This window comes from Telmatherina bonti, assembly GCF_933228915.1.
Source record: "Telmatherina bonti genome assembly, chromosome: 24".
NCBI lineage: Eukaryota > Metazoa > Chordata > Actinopteri > Atheriniformes > Telmatherinidae > Telmatherina > Telmatherina bonti.
The window spans coordinates 6,269,419-6,290,882 of record NC_136633.1 but is presented as its reverse complement, the minus strand read 5'-3'; the positions used below and the strand labels follow the sequence as shown (position 1 = coordinate 6,290,882).

Below are 21,464 nucleotides of genomic sequence, written 5' to 3'. Positions count from 1 at the left end.
ACACTAACAGAACCAGTGTCTGAGTGGGAGGATGTTGCTACGAAACATAAACAGTTTGGAGATTTTCACTCAGCAACATTTGTAAAAATGTCAGCACGAGTTTACATAAACTGCATCAGGAATTTGCATTGGTTGCCAGGCAACGAGACCTCAACATCTCCCAGCAAAGACACCGGCGTGGACGTTTGTTAAGAAGAAAACCAACAAGCCTCTTCCTCAACAAGCAGACATGCAACTAAACAGCAGATTTTCTCCACTGCTGCAGGATTCTTTTAGGACTTTATCGTTGCTGGATGTCGTGTTTATTCTTGTGTGAATGCCAGATGGACCCCTCTGTCAGCATCTGGATGAGCATTAATGACCCTCTTTGATTAAAGGAGTGCTATTCTGGTATTTGGGGTTTTCTGTGCTTTCTACAGTGTTACAGTGTTGAATCCTCATCAGACATGTGAACGACACCGTTTTTTATCACCTATCGCATGTTTGAGTTTGAGTTTGAGTTCCAGCACGCTCTCCGTTCGGTTTCCATGGCAACAAAAAACGCATGGTTTTAGAGAGTTTTTTCTACTTGGAAATCCTTGTGACGTCCCGGGGGATAAGGTTGGGTGATTGGTTACCTTCTACTGGTTAACAAGGGCATGTACAAATACATCAGGCGGGTGGAAAACGTCGGATAAAGTTATTTCCAACGATGGCTGGTGAGTTTACCAAAGAGAGACATCCTGCACGGGGGGGGGTCCTGGGAGGCTGCAGTCCTGCAGGTTTTAGATGTTTCCCTGCTGATTTAAATAACAGCTTGATGTCCAAACATGTGGAGCCCTTAATCTGATGCAGGTGCTGCAGGAAACATCTAAAACCTGCAGGACTGGGAGGTCTTCCAGGACCAACTGGACACCACTGCTCCACTGGTTCCACAGATGCGACACATCTGGACATTAACTGTAGTCTTCCTCCAGGACCCATGTAGCATTCAGGTCTGTGACCCACTAGATTCAGATCCTGGGCCGGTCTTACTGGGCCTACATTACAGAGAGATCCCAGAATCTCTGGAAAGAATCAGAATGAGCTGTAAAACACTGAGAACCCCCCCCCCCCCCCCCCCCCCCTCCTGGTCCTCCTGGTCCAGCTGTTTGATAGGATCTTGTTGGATCCTGGTTCTGCATGTGACACAGTCACCGAGTCATCCTGCAGGTTTATTCACTAACAGCTGCTAGTTTTCTTTCTCTGTTTCTGATTTAGCTTGTTAATTTCTGGTTCTCCTGACAGTTGATGGCTTCGTCCTCCTGCAGGGGGAACATGAATCTGATGTGAAATGTGTGTAGGTGTGTGTACATGTGTATGTTGTGGGATTGTCCAGCGCAGCAGCTGCAAAAGTGGCGAGTACCGTGGTGCTGACTTGCCTGAAAAAAACCTTCAGCCCCCTTCAGCCAGGGCGCGGCAGTCACTAATACCCAAAGCAGCTCATACCTGGGGAGGCAACTGTCTCAGGAAGAGTTGGACGAAGAGGAAGTCGGGTGTGTGTTCCCCCAAGAGAGCCAGCATTCTGTCCATCAGCTTGGAGGGCTTTCTGTCACCCAAACCTGGCTATGAAAATAGGCGACTGGCCCGCTTAGTATCGGAAAGTTTGAAAGTTTTCAGCAAGTAGGCTTTGAGTGCTGCATACTTATTGTCCATCGGGGGGTTCTGCAACAGACTGACCACTCTTGTAGCTGTAGAACCGCCGAACGCTGAGACAACATAGTAGTACTTGGTGGAGGTCGCCGTTAGATCACGTAAGGCGGACTGTGCTTCAGTCTGGGCAAACCACGCTGAAGCGGCCGACTCCCAGAAGTCCGGCAGCTTCAAAGGAACAGCGTTCGTCGTCATCGTTGGGAAAGATCGTGGAAAACGTCCACGTCGGGGTCACCAGTGTGGAAATTCCGATAGATGTAAAGAGGCATTCTCCCTTTGACGACGCAACGGCATGTCGTTTATTACAGTTCTCATCAAAGAAAGACCTAGAAAGGGACAGCAGCCTTCATAGGCAAAGACCATGTTTAGGGTTCCTGAGTTACTGTAAACATATTTTTAATATGGCGGGTGTGTATGTCTACTTATGTATATCCATATGTATGCAGGTTGTTCTCTCTCTTTTTCTCACAACAAGGTGTTTGTCTGTTATCTCTTCCTTTTGATCCTCTTTCTGTCCCTCCTCTGTCCTCTCCGGTCTGATCCAGCAGTACAAACTTTGTAATACAAACAATTATGCAAAATAAATAGAAAAATAAAATAAGAATCCAGAACCTCAAGGGAAGCATTATAGGTATAAAGCTCCGCTTGGCAAAGTAAATTTGTCCAACAGAACAGCATCCAGATCCTCATCCTGCTGCTTAAATGCTGGACAGGACAAAAAAATAAAAAATATAGTTGTTTTTCTGTCCCAGTTTGCCTGAACTGGGTCTGCTGCAACACTGCACATCCTGCTTAGACTGTATTGGTTAAGCTGTGTGTGCAGATTTCATGTCTCCTTATTGTCAGCTTGCATGTTGTTTCTTCAGCTCTTCTTCTGTGGATCCAGTTTGACTTGTTTATCTCCCTTTCATCTCTGTACCTGGTAGTTTTTCAGATTACTCTCTCTTTCTGGAATGTATTTATACGTTCCTGTAGCTGACAGGCATCAGCAGCCGGTAAACACACCTGTTTCAACATGCAACCTGTTTAACATTTCCCTCTGAGGACTCATAATGACACGTTGTTACAGGTGTGCTCTGCAGCCATCAAACGCCGCCTGTTTACACTCTCCAGCACAGAAGGGACATGAATCTGACACAAAGACGTTTTCAGGCTCGCAGCACTCTCACTCATTCACATCTGAAGTGGAAACAGTTATTCAGTCTAGAAATGGGACGAAAACGTCCAACTGGAGGTTTTCCTGCAAAGACAGTGGCTGTGTCTCATTCAGCGCACTAACACTACTTCGCGCACTATGTTTCAGTGCGTAGTGCGTTCACACAGTGCACTGAAAGTACCCGGATGCTGCCCTAAACCCGCCCATAAATGCAGTGTGGAACGATGGACACTAAATCGACGCCATTTTGCTGACGTAGCGGAAGAGGATGGACTTTCCATCAGTTTACCAGGTAAATAATGGCGGAGTTTAACGCCGGTCCAGGCGGGGATTCATTTGTGTAAATGTAAGTATTAAATTATTCCGTTATGATTGTGATGTACTCTGGGATCCTGAAAGACGGACCTCCACCTGGTCTCTAGGGTCCTGAAAGACGGACCTCCACCTGGTCTCTAGGATCCTGAAAGACGGACCTCCACCTGGTCTCTAGGGTCCTGAAAGACGGACCTCCACCTGGTCTCTAGGATCCTGAAAGACGGACCTCCACCTGGTCTCTAGGGTCCTGAAAGACGGACCTCCACCTGGTCTCTAGGATCCTGAAAGACAGACCTCCACCTGGTCTCTAGGATCCTAAAAGACGGACCTCCACCTGGTCTCTAGGATCCTGAAAGACGGACCTCCACCTGGTCTCTAGGATCCTAAAAGACGGACCTCCACCTGGTCTCTAGGATCCTAAAAGACGGACCTCCACCTGGTCTCTAGGATCCTGAAAGACAGACCTCCACCTGGTCTCTAGGATCCTGAAAGACGGACCTCCACCTGGTCTCTAGGATCCTGAAAGACGGACCTCCACCTGGTCTCTAGGATCCTGAAAGACGGACCTCCACCTGGCCTCTAGGGTCCTGAAAGACGGACCTCCACCTGGTCTCTAGGGTCCTGAAAGACGGACTTCCGCCTGGTCTCTAGGGTCCTGAAAGACGGACCTCCACCTGGTCTCTAGGGTCCTGAAAGACGGACTTCCGCCTGGTCTCTAGGGTCCTGAAAGACGGACCTCCACCTGGTCTCTAGGGTCCTGAAAGACGGACCTCCACCTGGTCTCTAGGGTCCTGAAAGACGGACTTCCGCCTGGTCTCTAGGATCCTGAAAGACGGACCTCCACCTGGTCTCTAGGGTCCTGAAAGACGGACTTCCACCTGGTCTCTAGGGTCCTGAAAGACGGACCTCCACCTGGTCTCTAGGATCCTGAAAGACGGACTTCCACCTGGTCTCTAGGGTCCTGAAAGACGGACCTCCACCTGGTCTCTAGGGTCCTGAAAGACGGACCTCCACCTGGTCTCTAGGATCCTGAAAGATGGACCTCCACCTGGTCTCTGGGATCCTGAAAGACGGACCTCCACCTGGTCTCTAGGATCCTGAAAGACGGACCTCCGCCTGGTCTCTAGGATCCTGAAAGACGGACCTCCACCTGGTCTCTAGGATCCTGAAAGACGGACCTCCACCTGGTCTCTAGGATCCTGAAAGACGGACCTCCACCTGGTCTCTAGGATCCTGAAAGACGGACCTCCACCTGGTCTCTAGGATCATGAAAGACGGACCTCCACCTGGTCTCTAGGATCCTGAAAGACGGACCTCCACCTGGTCTCTAGGATCCTGAAAGACGGACCTCCACCTGGTCTCTAGGATCCTGAAAGACGGACCTCCACCTGGTCTCTAGGGTCCTGAAAGACGGACTTCCACCTGGTCTCTAGGGTCCTGAAAGACGGACCTCCACCTGGTCTCTAGGATCCTGAAAGACGGACCTCCACCTGGTCTCTAGGATCCTGAAAGACGGACCTCCACCTGGTCTCTAGGGTCCTGAAAGACGGACCTCCACCTGGTCTCTAGGATCCTGAAAGACGGACCTCCACCTGGTCTCTAGGGTCCTGAAAGACGGACTTCCACCTGGTCTCTAGGGTCCTGAAAGACGGACCTCCACCTGGTCTCTAGGATCCTGAAAGACGGACCTCCACCTGGTCTCTAGGATCCTGAAAGACGGACCTCCACCTGGTCTCTAGGATCCTGAAAGACGGACCTCCACCTGGTCTCTAGGGTCCTGAAAGACGGACCTCCACCTGGTCTCTAGGATCCTGAAAGACGGACCTCCACCTGGTCTCTAGGATCCTGAAAGACGGACCTCCACCTGGTCTCTAGGATCCTGAAAGACGGACCTCCACCTGGTCTCTAGGGTCCTGAAAGACGGACCTCCACCTGGTCTCTAGGATCCTGAAAGACCTCTCCACACACACCTGGCTTCTGACAGGCAGCAGGTGAAGCGAGCTTGCAGGTGGATTCAGACAGGCTGCCTGAGGAGCGTCATGAGGAAGATGGACCGCTACAAGCAGGAGGAGATCCAATAAAGGATTCAATAAAATGTTTCTGTAACAACTTTGCTGCATCTCTGTGTCTGAGCATCTTCTTTACAGCATTACATTCCCTACATTATCATTTATAATCCCTTTCCTGCTGCCAGATGTGCACAGCATCAGAGTAAACACCAGTTAAAACAGATGTGTTTCATGTAAAGGACATTTTTATACTGAAAATATCTTTGCATATTTAAAAGCTGTTTTATTAGTGTTTTGATTTGCACTTTATTATACTAATAAGCCTGTGGGAGACATGCAGAGACATGACAGTCTGATGTTACTTTATACAGTTAACAACTGAGATAGATCACTCTAGTGTAGGCCATAATATATGATGATATGATACATAAAGTTATGTTTGCTGGATTTGTTCATATATTTATTACAACTTCCTAAAAAGAATTTAGTGGGACGAACCGTCTCTGAAACGATGAGCCAATAATGAAGCGAGACTGGGTACTTATGCAGGCGGGTCATACACGTTACAAGTAAATAAATATACGTACCAACTCATGTTCAGCCAATCGGAGGAGGATCCTTTGTCATCTTTAATGCGATGTAGTTTCATGAGAAAAGCTAATTCATTCTCGTAATTTAGCGCTTTGTTTTACTTTTGGCGGCAGAATAATTGTGGTCAAATGTGAGTTCATCACCACCGGTTAGTGCACTACGTCCATGTTCCATTTGGGACAGTACTTACCCATCGTAGTGTGCACTACGTAGTGCGTAATGTCCGAGTGTGCGTGAAGCAGAAAGAGCAGCGATGAAAGAGACGCAGCGGTTCAACACCTCTATTTCCCTCCAGTTGTAAACATTTGTTCATAAATAGAAAATGATAGAAAGAAAATAAGCTGCTGCTGATTTATCTGCGTGTGTGTGGACCGCTTCCATACTCTGTGTGCGCATGCGTGCAGCGATGCGTGTCTGTTAGAACATACACTTATTACAGTCGCAGGACTAATGTGGGATAAAAACTTCTTGTTTGTCTTTATTAGTCTGTCATGTGATTGTGATGGAAACCCAGCAGCCCTCTAGATGAAGAAGGACCAGCTCCTTCCAGAGGAAGCCTACATTCCTGCCCTTCAGACCACCAGGACCCCTGCTCATCATAACAGCTACATATTCTGCTCTCCTGCTTTTTACTTTACTTTTACAAACAGTCTTTATCAGACAATAGTTCAGATCTAATGTAAATATGTAAATTGTATTGTGTTATGGTGTTTTTATTATTACATTTTGTTTACATTACATAACATGGCATTATATTGTTTACATATATAAACATGATGACCGTAAAACTTATTCTGACTCTTATTATAATGCACATCAGAAAAAATAAGCTTTTTAGTGTGTTTATGCATCACCTGGTGAATTTCAATAATACTGATAGTAAATATGAATATACAACAAGATTCCTCTTGATGCCACCTTTCATTAGAGTCTCATTGATGACTGTATGTTGAAGTGTTCTGGAGTTATAGCTTATTGAATTTGGAGTATCGCATGAACATACTTACAGTAAAACCCTCATAGAATAATAATTATGGCTGCTATTGTCACCAGATTTTAACTGGTCATAGGAAAGGCTTCATGCTACAGCTCCATCTGATTTTCCAGTCCATATCTCCATCTCTCCATGAGCAGCATGTTGACAAAGTAGAAGAGAACTTCAGACGAGGGAAAAAAACTCAAATTTCCTTGTGTTCCAACTTGAATAACTTCATGCTGCTTACAGTTACAACACATCTGGAAGCTCAGGGTAAAACTTTGGAGTGTTTTCTTTATAAAGAGACCATGCTTTTGAATCTACTCCAAAGGTTTCAAGAACAGCATCTAATTTGATTTGGGTATGTCTTTTTCAGGCGTATTTGGCATTTTGGGGGGTGGCTGTTAAGGGGTTAAACAAAATCATATTTACTGAGGTTTTCTTTATAAATCAGCTCTTTCTTGTCAATGACAGATTTCCTGATAAACACCTGGGATGTGGGAAAGTTGGGATCCACACGATGAATCACTGCTCACGTGCAGTGAAACCAGTGTGTCTGGGTGTGCTTGCTGCTTCTGGTTAATGAGCTGTGTTGTGAAATCCAAATGAAAGGTTCGATTCCCCGCAGGGTGAAACCGGTGTCCTGTTAAAGGACGTGAAGGTCCTCGAGGCTCCGCTGCTTTCCAGTCTGAATGAAGTACAACTTCATCCTGTTTAGTAAATCTGACTTTTCTCTGATCTGCTGCTGCACTTTCATCACTCAAACATTAATACTGTTTATATTTCACCACTAAAGCATCTAGACGTGATCTGGTCCCAGTTTTGTATCTGGGTGACACCACTACGCCTCCGGACTTGTCAGACATTTCATAGCAGCAGATTCTGGTTCTGATCCACATCCAAGTCTTACCTTGCAGGTGAGCTTCCGTCTGATCCAGACAGGAAGGTAGAAACCAGGAGAAACTGTGCGTCCGCGCACTTTTACGCATCAGAACAGCTGATCCGGTTCTGACAGGATCTGGAGAGATGCCGAGAAAAACAGCAAAAGGCATTAGCTGTTCTTGCAAAGGCGAGTGCCGGTCCTGTTCTGACAAGCTGCTGCTGTGAAACAGCCAACGCCTCTGCCCAACAGCAAACTCCACCTCTAACTGGTTTGTCTTGTCTATATACTGGTTGTCTAGGCTTGTCAGAACAGGACCGGCACTCGCCTTTGCAAGAACAGCTAATGCCTTTTGCCGTTTTTCTCGGCATCTCTCCAGATCCTGTCAGAACCGGATCAGCTGTTCTGATGCGTAAAAGCGCGCGGACGCACAGTTTCTCCTGGTTTATATATAAAACTGGGAGATGAACTGGTTTACAGACCCTGGAGTCCAGCTGAAGTTTAGTGATGCAGCGTAAACCTCCTCAGAGTCTGAAAGATGATCCTCTACGTCTAACGGCCGCGACATTTAAAACCACAGAAGAAGAGATAGAAGCACCAGCAGAGCAGGTCACATGACGATGATGATGATGAAGCAGCAGCTGAGTGTTCAGACTCACCTGGACTCCAAGCAGAAACCAGAAACATCCAAACAGAGACTCTGTAGACAAAGAAAAACCAGTCAGACTCGACCTTCCAGCTTCTGTTTCATCAGACTGAAGATCTGAGACGTGAGGATCCGTCTCAAGTCGTCCTGTGGACTTTATCAGCTTTATCTGCTGCTATGGAGCCAAAACAAACATTTATTTACAGTTTCTGCAGGTGGAGCAACATTCCTGCAAAAACAGGAAGAGAAAATAAAGAAAAACTGCAATAAAACTATTTTATTTCCTGTTTTCCACAAGATGCGGTCAGTAGGTTTTATCCCCAGATGTGTTCAGATGAATCATAGTTCACCTTCATCTCTGATTAGCATTTATTTAATCTCTGATAATCATTTATTCCATATCAGCCCGCTGAGGAGTTCAAATCCATAAATATAATAGAAAACATACATGTCAAACTCATGCCCTACAATTATATTTGGCCCGCGAGACGATTTCAAATATGCATTACGTCTGGCCCGATCCATTATACAGCGCACGTAACACTAACACTACAAATCCCACAATGCTGTTTTGGCGCTGGACTCTGGACCAGAAACCCCCCAAGCTGCTAAAATGCTCTCTATGTTCGGCAGCAGAACATATCTGTGTGAGCAACTGTTTTCTTCATAAAGCTGAACAAAACACAGGAGTCTCACTGATGAACACCTTCATTCAGTCCTGAGGACCTCCTCAGCTCAGAGCCGGACTCCACAAATTGATGGACTTGCATGTAAAAAGCGACGCCAAGTATCTGGAATGGATCCATGTGCATCATCAGAGTAAACAGAGTAAATATGCTCCTAAAGCACGACAGCTATTCATGGCATTCAACTCTTGTCTCTCCCCACCTCCTGCTCAGCCACCAGCCACGCTGACCGCAGAAATGTTTGCATCCTTTTTTTCTGAAAACGTTGCTACCATCAGTAATCAGTTCTCTGAGCCTGACCAGCTCAGTCCACCTCATCCAGCTAGTACTGCTTCATTTTGCTCCTTCCGCACTCTGAATGAGAGTGAAGTCCTAAAGCTTGTACAAAACTCTAAACCTGTACACTTGATCCGGTCCCTACCAACATCCTGCAGAGAATTTCTCCTACGATCAAAACTGCATTAACTCACATTATCAACTCCTCTCTTGAATCTGGGGTCTTTCCCTCTGTCTTAAAGCAAGCTCGGGTCACCCCGCTGCTGAAGAAACCCACACTCGACCCAGCCCAGGTTGGAAACTACCAGCCGGTCTCGCTGGTGCCGTTCTTATCTAAACTACTAGAGGGTGCAGTCTTCAGCCAAATCTTGCAATTCCTCCACGATGAAAACCTTTTTGATCCATATCAGTCTGGGTTTAGGCAAGGCCATTCCACTGAAACTGCTCTCCTGTCTGTTACCGATTCCCTCCGGCTTGCCAGATCCACTGGTCAGTCCTCAGTCCTGGGCCTGCTGGACCAGATCCACTGGTCAGTCCTCAGTCCTGGTCCTGCTGGACCAGATCCACTGGTCAGTCCTCAGTCCTGGTCCTGCTGGACCAGATCCACTGGTCAGTCCTCAGTCCTGGTCCTGCTGGACCAGATCCACTGGTCAGTCCTCAGTCCTGGTCCTGCTGGACCAGATCCACTGGTCAGTCCTCAGTCCTGGTCCTGCTGGACCAGATCCATTGGTCAGTCCTCAGTCCTGGTCCTGCTGGACCAGATCCACTGGTCAGTCCTCAGTCCTGGTCCTGCTGGACCAGATCCACTGGTCAATCCTCAGTCCTGGTCCTGCTGGACCAGATCCACTGGTCAGTCCTCAGTCCTGGTCCTGCTGGACCAGATCCACTGGTCAGTCCTCAGTCCTGGTCCTGCTGGACCAGATCCACTGGTCAATCCTCAGTCCTGGTCCTGCTGGACCAGATCCACTGGTCAATCCTCAGTCCAGGTCCTGCTGGACCAGATCCACTGGTCAGTCCTCAGTCCTGGTCCTGCTGGACCAGATCCACTGGTCAGTCCTCAGTCCTGGTCCTGCTGGACCAGATCCACTGGTCAGTCCTCAGTCCTGGTCCTGCTGGACCAGATCCACTGGTCAGTCCTCAGTCCTGGTCCTGCTGGACCAGATCCACTGGTCAGTCCTCAGTCCTGGTCCTGCTGGACCAGATCCACTGGTCAATCCTCAGTCCTGGTCCTGCTGGACCAGATCCACTGGTCAGTCCTCAGTCCTGGTCCTGCTGGACCAGATCCACTGGTCAGTCCTCAGTCCTGGTCCTGCTGGACCAGATCCACTGGTCAATCCTCAGTCCTGGTCCTGCTGGACCAGATCCACTGGTCAATCCTCAGTCCTGGTCCTGCTGGACCAGATCCACTGGTCAGTCCTCAGTCCTGGTCCTGCTGGACCAGATCCATTGGTCAATCCTCAGTCCTGGTCCTGCTGGACCAGATCCACTGGTCAGTCCTCAGTCCTGGTCCTGCTAGACCAGATCCACTGGTCAATCCTCAGTCCTGGTCCTGCTGGACCAGATCCACTGGTCAGTCCTCAGTCCTGGTCCTGCTGGACCAGATCCACTGGTCAGTCCTCAGTCCTGGTCCTGCTGGACCAGATCCACTGGTCAATCCTCAGTCCAGGTCCTGCTGGACCTGTCTGCTGCTTTTGACACAGTGAACCATCAGATTCTCCTCTCCACACACTCTGAGCTCGGCATCTCTGGGTCTGTCCCCTCCTGGTTCTCGTCCTACCTCTCAGGAAGATTCTTCAGGGTATCCTGGCGAGGAGACGTGTCCAGCTCACATGAGATAAAAACAGGGGTGCCTCAAGGGTCGGTGCTCGGCCCTCTTCTCTTCTCACTATACACCTCCTCACTTGGTGCAGTCATATGTTCTCATGGCTTCTCCTATCACTGTTATGCTGATGACACTCAGCTTTTCCTCTCCTTTCCTCCGGATGACACAACCGTCTCAATGAGAATATCAGCTTGCCTTGCTGATATCTCGGCATGGATGAAAACTCGCCACCTTCAGCTCAATCTGTCCAAGACAGAGCTCATTGTCTGTCCAGCCAATCCTTCCCTACATCCGCAATTAAGTGTGAAGCTTGACTCTGTCACACTTGTTCCTACGCCTGCTGCCCGGAATCTGGGTGTCATGGTGGATGACCAGCTGACCTTTTAGGTCCATGTTGACTCAGTTGCCCGTACCTGTCGATATGCTCTCTACAACATCAAGAGAATCAGATGTACCTGACAGAACATACGACTCAGCTTCTGGTTCAGGCTCTGGTCATCTCACACATCGATTACTGCAATTCCCTACTGGCAGGTCTGCCTGCATGCTCTATTAAACCTCTGCAGATGATCCATAATGCTGCAGCGCGTCTGGTTTTCAACCAACCCAAACGAGCTCATGTCACTCCGCTGCTAATCGCTCTTCACTGGCTTCCGGTTGCAGCACGCATCAAATTTAAAGTCTTGCTTCTGTCTTACAAAATAATAACTCAAACGGCTCCCGTCTACCTTCACACCCTAATCCAGACCTACACTCCCTCTCCACAGCTACGTTCCACCGGTGAAAGACGCCTCATGCTACCACCACAACGAGGGACTAAATCACCAGCCAGACTCTTTTCCTCTCTTGTGCCACGATGGTGGAATGATCTCCCAAACTCTGTCCGCTCTGCAGAGTCCCTGTCTACCTTTAAGAGCAAGCTGAAGACTCAGCTCTTCAAGGACTTCACACTTAGTATAGCTGTATTTATTGGAAAGTTGGAGAACTTAGCCCAGTTCTTTGCAACAAACGTTATGATATTAATTCTTTGTATTGTAACATAGGTGACATTATATGGTGGGAAGGGAGTAAACAAAAAATTTTTTTATAAAAACAAACAAACAAAGAAAAAAAATCTTATAGCACTTCATGCAAGGATCTGCATCCAAGTGGATAGTCCACTAGCGTCTTCCTACGATGGCCTATACTGTTTAATTTTGTGCTTGTGTTGTCCTCACTCATATGTAAGTCGCTTTGGATAAAAGCGTCTGCTAAATGACTGTAGAATAGAATATAATAGAATAAATAGAAGCAAACTAAACTAGATGCATATGAGTTTATTTACTGAAGGCGTGGTGTGTTCAAGTTGAAAGTGATAATAGTTTTTTTTTTTGTAGGTGTCGGCCTTGATGGCCTGTGATGAAAAGATTTAGGTTACAATTTAAAAGAAAATGAAGTTCAAGACATAGAGGCCTGATATTTATTTCAGATCTTTAAAGCATGGAGAAGGAGATGCATTAATTTATCTTGATAGACTAAAATAACTATTCATTAACTTATACTTCTCTCTCCCAAAATGAAATGAGAAGAAAAACAGAAAACTGTGACACTTAAGAACTTATTTCCACTGTATTCTTTGTTCATTTCTCGCAGGTATTTGAAGGAAGACTGTTCCCGAAAGATTTTCAATATTTCCAAAATAAATTAACTAAATAAATAACTACAATCATAATTAGATAGTTTTTTTTAAACATGTAGGTTCCAGTCTGTCCATATTTGATGTGTTATTAAATTGCAAGTTTAATTAACGACAAAGACCCTTCTTAAATGTTTGCCTACCAGTAAAAAAAAGTGCTTTTTGTCATTTGTCATTAATTAAACTTGCAATTTAATAACGCATCAAATACGGACAGACTGCAACCTACATGTTCAAAAAACTATCTAATTATGATTGTAGTTATTTTATTAGTTAATTTATTTAGAAAATATATAAAATCTTACATACTCCACCTTTAATGTTACATGTCTGTATGTCAAACCTTGGACAAGGTGGCTTGAACTTTGAATTTCCCCTCAGGGATGAATAAAGTATCTTTGATTTGATTTGATTATGTTTATATTCTGTAAGGGTCCACTACAATGTATAGACTGGTGTGTATGTGGGATTATGTAGGTTTTTCTCTCTCTCTTTTTCTCACAACAAGGTGTTTGTCTGTTATCTCTTCCTTTCGATCCTCTTTCTGTCCCTCCTCTGTCCTCTCCGGTCTGATCCAGCAGTACAAACTTTGTAATACAAACAATTATGCAAAATAAATAGAAAAATAAAATAAGAATCCAGAACCTCAAGGGAAGCATTATAGGTATAAAGCTACGCTTGGCAAAGTAAATTTGTCCAACAGAACAGCATCCTTATCCTCATCCTGCTGCTTAAATGCTGGACAGGACAAAAAAATAAAAAATATAGTTGTATTTCTGTCCCAGTTTGCCTGAACTGGGTCTGCTGCAACACTGCACGTCCTGCTTAGACCGTATTGGTTAAGCTGTGTGTGCAGATTTCATGTCTCCTTATTGTCAGCTTGCATGTTGTTTCTTCAGCTCTTCTTCTGTGGATCCAGTTTGACTTGTTTATCTCCCTTTCATCTCTGTACCTGGTGGTTTGTGATGCATCAGATTACTCTCTCTTTCTGGAATGTATTTATACGTTCCTGTAGCTGACAGGCATCAGCAGCCGGTAAACACACCTGTTTCAACATGCAACCTGTTTAACATTTCCCTCTGAGGACTCATAATGACATGTTGTTACAGGTGTGCTCTGCAGCCATCAAACGCCGCCTGTTTACACTCTCCAGCACAGAAGGGACATGAATCTGACACAAAGACGTTTTCAGGCTCGCAGCACTCTCACTCATTCACATCTGAAGTGGAAACAGTTATTCAGTCTAGAAATGGGACGAAAACCTCCAACTGGAGGTTTTTTTTTTTAGTTCTAGTAGTTCTAGTCTGGACCATGCTCTCAGGTTACCATCACGACTGAGAATCTACGACGACACTAAAAGGCATCAGTATGTGAAAGAAGCAGGCTAAATTTTCCCATATTTAAAGCTTACTGGGCAGCCTGGTTTGCATCGTGGATCATGTTGTAAATCAAATCAAATCAAATCAAACTTTATTTGTATAGCACTTTTCGTGCTTAAAAACAATACAAAGTGCTTTACATTATAAAACAATTTACATCAAAATAGATAAAAATAGATAAAACACTAACACACATACACAACCCCTTTCACCCACCCACAACCACCCTCACCCATGCCCTATTTGCCCTGTAACAGTTAAAAGAAGTTGAATGGTCAGGTGCATTTGCACCAGATGTGCACCAGATAAGGAAACGATATTCTCAGGGAGCCTCTACACAAACGGCTGCCCCCAACCAAGACCACTCAGGCCATCACCATGGGGGCCACCCGGGTCCGGGCAGACAGGACCCACGCCACAACCGTAAGGCTGCAGCGCTGGATCGCAACCCACCAGACAGGGACAGCCCCCACAGCAACACCCATGCAGTCAGAGCAGGGGCAGCCCTTGGTGAAGAGGACCCCAATGAGGAGAGAGCTGGAGTGATAACTAAACAAAAATAAAATCCATTAAAAAAATATATAATAAAATAATAAAATCTATACTAATATGTAAATAAATATATAAATAAATCAAATTAACTAAAAAGATGTAAATCAATATATAAAATATCTAAATAAATAAACTTAACTAAAAAGAAGAATAAATATGGGTTAATATAAGAATGTTAAAACTTAGTTATAAGCTAAACTAAAAAGGTAGGTCTTGAGCGTTTTTTTAAAAACATCAACAGTCTCTGCAGCCCTGAGGCTTGTAAAGCAGCTGGGGGGGCTGATGTGGAACTACACTAAAGGAATATTCATTTTTTATTTATTTACTACTATCTACCCACATAGTGATCAGGTTTATAATCAATAGTTTAAATGTAAAAAATATATTTTCCAAAAAATTCTTTTTGAAATCTTTGGACGCCATGAAAATGCAAATTAAACATATTGTGAGACAAAACAAGAGGCTTGGTATTGTATTTGCTATTTACTATTTGTTTTACTGTAGTTGACCTGCCCGCCGTGTGAGTATCATAGCTACGCTCTGAGTAGCCTCAGGCCTCGACATTTCATAACCCTGCACCTGTAAATACTCCTTCCTATTCAGGTACCTGGTGACTGAGGGAGCTCTACGGACCCGAGAAGACTAGCCTGCATCTTTACCACGCTTCAGCCCGGCTACAGTCAAAGAAACAAGAGATTGATGCAATCTGTTTAATGTAAAGTCTTTGTGTTGAAAATATTAAATTAAATTAAAAGTGTTGATTCGTCAGCTGCATGCGTCATCGTGGCGCGCCAAGTGCTGCCTCAATTCAAAGGCTCCTTCCAGTCCACCCTTCAAATGCGCACTTCGTTTGGCTCCAGATTAGCTTAAAACGAAGGATACAAGAGATGTATCCTTTGCACCCTCTCCTATCCCAGAATCCATTGTGTTCCTGATATCAAATAATGAGCAGCAGACCGAGACCGTTTATTTATTTATTTTCATGTATATACACACACACATATTTGTGTCCAATAACCACAAATATATTTCACTCCAGTCGTCCTCAGATGTCTTCGACAGCTTTCATAGCAGCAGATTCTGGTTCTGATTTTTGTTTGTTTTTTTTTTTGTTTTGTTTTTTTTTTACCGTTTGTTTGATTCTATAACAAAAGCAGCAGTCTGAGCTTCACATGTTCTGTCTGCATGAACATCCAGACAGAGATCTCGTGGCAGCAACTGCAGATCGACAAACCTGCAGCATCATTTATATATAGTCACTAGTCACTACTAATGCATCAAGAATAATCATGAATTACGTCAGATACAAAGATATTTGATCTAAGTTTCTGTCACTCATTGTCACACACACAAATAATAATCCTGATAATACATGTTTATATTATCATAGAGGGCCATGAAAGATGACAGGATTGAACGTGATGGAGGTCAGCACCTGCCTGACCACTCTTTAAAGACTGAATGTCCAACCAGACGGGGATCTAGGCCGATCTTGGTTTCCAGAGTCCTCGAGCAGCAGAAGGTAATCACACAGGTCCTCTCCTAAGACAAAGGAAGCAGTAGTCTTATCCCCTCATGGCAGGACATGGATGTGCGTGAAGTCATCAACAACAGTGTAGTAAAACTGTCAGAATGTAATTTTAGGTTTTAATGTCAAAACCCCCAAACAGATATGGATAAAATCAGTTTCTCTGTCTGTGTTGCCTTCATATTAACCTTGTCCCTGTGAGGGACCGAGTTGGCAAAGGAAGAGGAACACAGGAGGCTAAACAAAGAAAACAGGATTTATTTATAAAAAAAATTATAAATTAAACAGGTTAGGTAAAACCTGAAAAGAGAAAATCCAACTGACCTTCCAAACAAAATACTGGCTGATCAGACCAGATACAACGGGGTAAAACATCCTAACGTAACAAACAAAAACAGTTTCATTCTTCAAAACTACTCAAAAGTGGAACAGTTATGTAGTAGATGCTTTCCTCCAAAGCAACTTACATACCCTAAAAGGCACATCAGGGGCCCGCTTGGGTTCAGTGTCTTGCCCAAGGACACTTCAGCACATAGTCATGGGAAGCCTGGAATCAATCTCCCAACTTTCCAATTGAAAGACGACGACTCTTCCTTCTGAGCTGCAGCCAAACACAAATTTTAAAAGAAACTAAATTAAACTAATGACCTCCCCTTCTGAAGGCGATGTCTTTGAAAAGGCCCCTGGCACTTCACGTCCAGGTTGCCTCCCTGTTAACAATATTAGCCCCAGCCGTGCACAAGATCACCCGGGAATAGTAGTGGAGATTGGATGTCAGGTGGTAACTGTAGCCTCGGAGATGAGCCTCTCCAGTAGACGTAGCAGGTCGACTCCAGTGCTGTGACTGTCACTTGAATAGCTTATAATTACTGTGCTGGGAGGTCTTTTTATAACAGGTAAGTATTCATAAATAGCCATGTCCGTATATCTAGTAGACATCAAAAGAGTCAACACAAGGGCGTAACTTTGGGTTTGTATTACGGGGGTTGTACTTTTTGTCTGTTTTTACACTTGTTTAATTATTCACATTTGCTAAACGAGTCCAGGTAATTTGGTGGGTTTGTATAAGAAATGTATTGTGGTTATTGTGATTTACTTGACATTATTGCAGCTGTGTACTTGACCATTTATGCCACAATGACAAAGTAATGACTGGTAAGTCCTGCTGTATTGGCAGCTTCCACTCAGTTTATTTTGGTGCTTGTGTCAGCACCAAGAGAAAAAGAGAAAAAAAAACTTACAAGTTAAACCAGTTGCATACTGATACCAATAAACTATATACAGCACATGTCTCAACAACACTCAATATACAATACAATCCAATAATGTATTTTCAATACAGGTAATTTACAATCTAGTCTTTTTAATGCCAAAGCTGATGGATTTTATTGAATGAATCTTTCTTTCTTTGTCCAATGCATGGTGCAACAGGGCCATCTACTGGCATACTCTTATTACTACCTTACATCTACATAGGGTGTATAACATGGGAAATTTACAGGAAACCGTCAATGTGCGAAATCAGCGGGAAAAGAGTGAAAATACGGTAGTTTCCTGATCAAAACGGGAGACTTGACAGCTAGCTGGTTGAAGATGGATCAAGATGGATTAAAATAGCTTAAACGTGGCTGCTTTTTAAAACCAGTTCCAATCAGTATTTTATGTGACTGGAACTGGTTTTGAAAAGCAGCCATGGGTCAGTCGAGTCATGACGTATTAAAAGGAAGAGGAAGAAATCCAGGAGAGAAGTCCAATCTGTAGAATATTGCAGGAATTGGGTCAAGGGTGAAACGGCTCCTCACAGGTGTGCGAGCGTCTTTGGTTGTCATGACAACAGACCGAATGGCACGCGAGTGAGATGGGAGCAGAAGTTTAAGATTTTAACAATTTTAAAACCACAATATTTCAAATCTGGTCAAATGTCTTAATAGTTTCTTGATCCAGTCACCAATAAAAGGGGCAGGGTTGCGTAATCAGCAGTACATCTGTCCTCAGATCGGACACCTGAAGTTCAAAATTCACCTAACATTATCAACACAAACTAGACTATCTCATCAATACCTCACTGATAACTACTATCTTCCTAATGCCAGCCACAAATCCTCAGCTAACATAACAAAATGTATTTACCCCTCTTTGGTCAATCTTTTTTTTTTAATGTCGACCAACAAGAAAAAATTTTTTCCTGTCCGCCTTCTGGTCTTGTTTCATTGTTAGTCCTTCATTTCCCTCCATTCATCAAGCACAAATAAGAATGGCTGGGTAGGGGTAATACAAGTATTTGAGGGGAGAAGGGTGAGTACCGGATAAAGAAATGCCACTAATTTGCTGGCAAACTAGCCATTGAGTCAACAAAGGTTTGGTTAATGCTGTTAACTTGAGGAATCTTACTGCTAAGCTAACTTCTGTCAGTGTTATTGGGACTAAAATTTGCTTGTATTTGTAATTTACTTGCATTTACTTCTAACTTAACACAATCTGTAACAAACAGGAGGAATAAAATAAACAGTAAAAACCAAAGTAAAAGCACTTTGCCAAGGTTCACACTTCAGCTCCACATGCGTTTCTGACTTTTTCCACAGAAGCAGAAGAGTTTAGTTTCTACGTCACTGTGACGTGAAGCTGCTGCGTGTCTCCACCAGGTGGACACGCCACGCTTTCGGCAGTTTGACAGGGACTCGTGGAGGATGTTCACGCGCTGCGGGGGCTCCGTCACCCGGAGAGAAGATGAATGAAGGTGGAATAAGTTTTCCTCCATGACACAGGCTGGTAAAAACTTCACCAGAAGCTGAAGAATGGATTCCAACTTTCCATCTGGAGTTTGGAGGATGAAACTGGATTTAGGAAACGAAACCGTCTTCTTCCAGCCTCACAGATCCTGTCAGAACCGGATCAGCTGTTCTGATGCGTAAAAGTGCGCGGACGCACAGTTTCTCCTGGTTTCTACCTTCCTGTCTGGATCAGACGGAAGCTCACCTGCAAGGTAAGACTTGGATGTGGATCAGAACCAGAATCTGCTGCTATGAAATGTCTGACAAGTCCGGAGGCGTAGTGGTGTCACCCAGATACAAAACTGGGACCAGATCACGTCTTGATGCTTTAGTGGTGAAATATAAACAGTATTAATGTTTGAGTGATGAAAGTGCAGCAGCAGATCAGAGAAAAGTCAGATTTACTAAACAGGATGAAGTTGTACTTCATTCAGACTGGAAAGCAGCGGAGCCTCGAGGACCTTCACGTCCTTTAACAGGACACCGGTTTCACCCTGCGGGGAATCGAACCTTTCATTTGGATTTCACAACACAGCTCATTAACCAGAAGCAGCAAGCACACCCAGACACACTGGTTTCACTGCACGTGAGCAGTGATTCATCGTGTGGATCCCAACTTTCCCACATCCCTGGTGTTTATCAGGAAATCTGTCATTGACAAGAAAGAGCTGAAATGTTTCCATAAAATGAAATTTGCTCCAATATTTCTGGGTCGCAGCAACGTCTGCAAACAGAACTTTGTTTTATTAATCTTATCACGTGACAAGTTCCTTTTTTGTTTGGGATGATCTGAAGCTTTCATAAAAACCAGACTAGAAGGAAGTCTGCGTTGGATCTCAGTGGAGTTTTTCATCATGTGAAAGTGTTTCTGAGACAAAACGTTTGCAGAACAGAAAAACCAAAAAGATCCGTGTGAACCAGACTGGATCCTGTATCTAGTGGAGTTTCTCAGCTGCTTTTCAACACATGATATTAACCTGATAGAAAATTATTCAGGTGGACATTTTCCAAAGAAAACCTCAGTAAATAATACTTTTTTTTTTTTTTTTTAAACAATCTAGCTTTAAATGATATAACATGACAGAATCTGTAGGAGCTGGATAAAATCAGAGTCAGAATAATCGTAGTGGAAAGTCCATGTCTGCAGAGAGGCCTGCAGTTTCAGTCCCACATTTCTTGTTTGCGACAGCGGCGTCTATTTCCATACAAACCAGTATGGACGACAATCAGAAAGTGAGTATCAAAAATAAATCACACCATTTATTTATTGCCATTAAACGGTTGTATTAATTTTAGAAAATGAAATAAAGTTTAACTTTAATGAGTTTACAATGAGTTGACACTTTTTACTGCAACAATCTGAAAAGTTTAGACTTACAATCTAAGCTAGCTAGTAGCTAATAGCCTAGCTTAAACTGTCAGAGAAAAGCGGATCCTTTAATTCGTATGTTTAGTTTAATAAAAACAAAATGTTGTGATAAATTAATCTAAATTAAGGGCATTATATTTAGACTTATGTTAAACTGAACAGGCTTTAGTCCAGTTTTTAAGAACGACATGTTATGTTGCCTGTAAGGTTGATATTACAGAAACATATAAGTTACAGTGGACTAATGGTATTTGCATTATTACATGAATATAACCAGATAATGTAAAGTTCACATAGTGTAACTACAGATATGAATCCAGCAAAATGTGCAGTAATACCGTGTTGCTTGTGTAGGAGTAACAATAATAGTTTCAGTTTTACATTGGTACAATGGTATAAATACATTTCATTTGCTTAACATTTGTCTCCAGGTCATCATTTACATGTGAAGGAAATGTTTCGGTTTCAGCTTTGTGATGTTTTCCGTCTCGTCCCTGCAGATCTCCCTGATGTTTCAATCTCAATCCCATCAAAAAACTGGACACAACAGACCAGAGGTTTATGGTTCTACTGGGTTTAATCAGCTGATTTTTAGGAAGTTTGACAACGAGAATAAGAAAAAAAAATTATATATCCAAAAAGTTGGATTAAACTATAAAAAACAAGGATAATGCAGAATACCAGCCAGGCAAGTGGAAGTATCTTCAGTGTAGATCTCTCCAGTGAATCTGTCAGAAACACATGACAGAAACCCTGCTTGAATTTTATAAAGTCATAATATTTATAATATATGTAACAGAAGTAAACTATGTGGGAAATACCAAATAAAGGATTGAAGCATCAATGATGTTTAATCATTTATTTGTACCATTGAAAGCTCCACTTTACTCTCTAAACCATCAGATTTAGTTTGTCCCTCTGAACACCCGTACACCCAGAGGCGGACCCTCCGCTAAGTTACACCACAAAAATTACACACTTCGGATATCCTGTATCACACTGCAACCCACTACACACCAACAGTCTACTGATGTCATGCAGATCATTGCGATCGGACAAACCACTGCTGAGCATCACGAAGAATAAATACTTTTTGTTCAAAAAAGAAAACAAAACCATATAAAAATAGTAGTAGTCAGTCCGCTCTTACATTCACACGGGA

General features: G+C 43.9%; 1 protein-coding gene across 1 annotated transcript in view; it reads right to left on the bottom strand.

Moving 5' to 3' along the window:
• Window positions 1-8,294, bottom strand: part of LOC306773765 (T-cell surface glycoprotein CD4-like) — a 28,333-nt gene extending 20,039 nt beyond the window's left edge. Inside the window, exon 1 of the mRNA XM_079263669.1 lies at window positions 8,258-8,294. Coding sequence (XP_079119795.1) covers window positions 8,258-8,285 — 28 coding nt within the window. The 5' untranslated portion in view covers window positions 8,286-8,294. The remainder of the gene's footprint in view (window positions 1-8,257) is intronic.
• Between the last annotated feature and the right edge of the window lie 13,170 nt (window positions 8,295-21,464).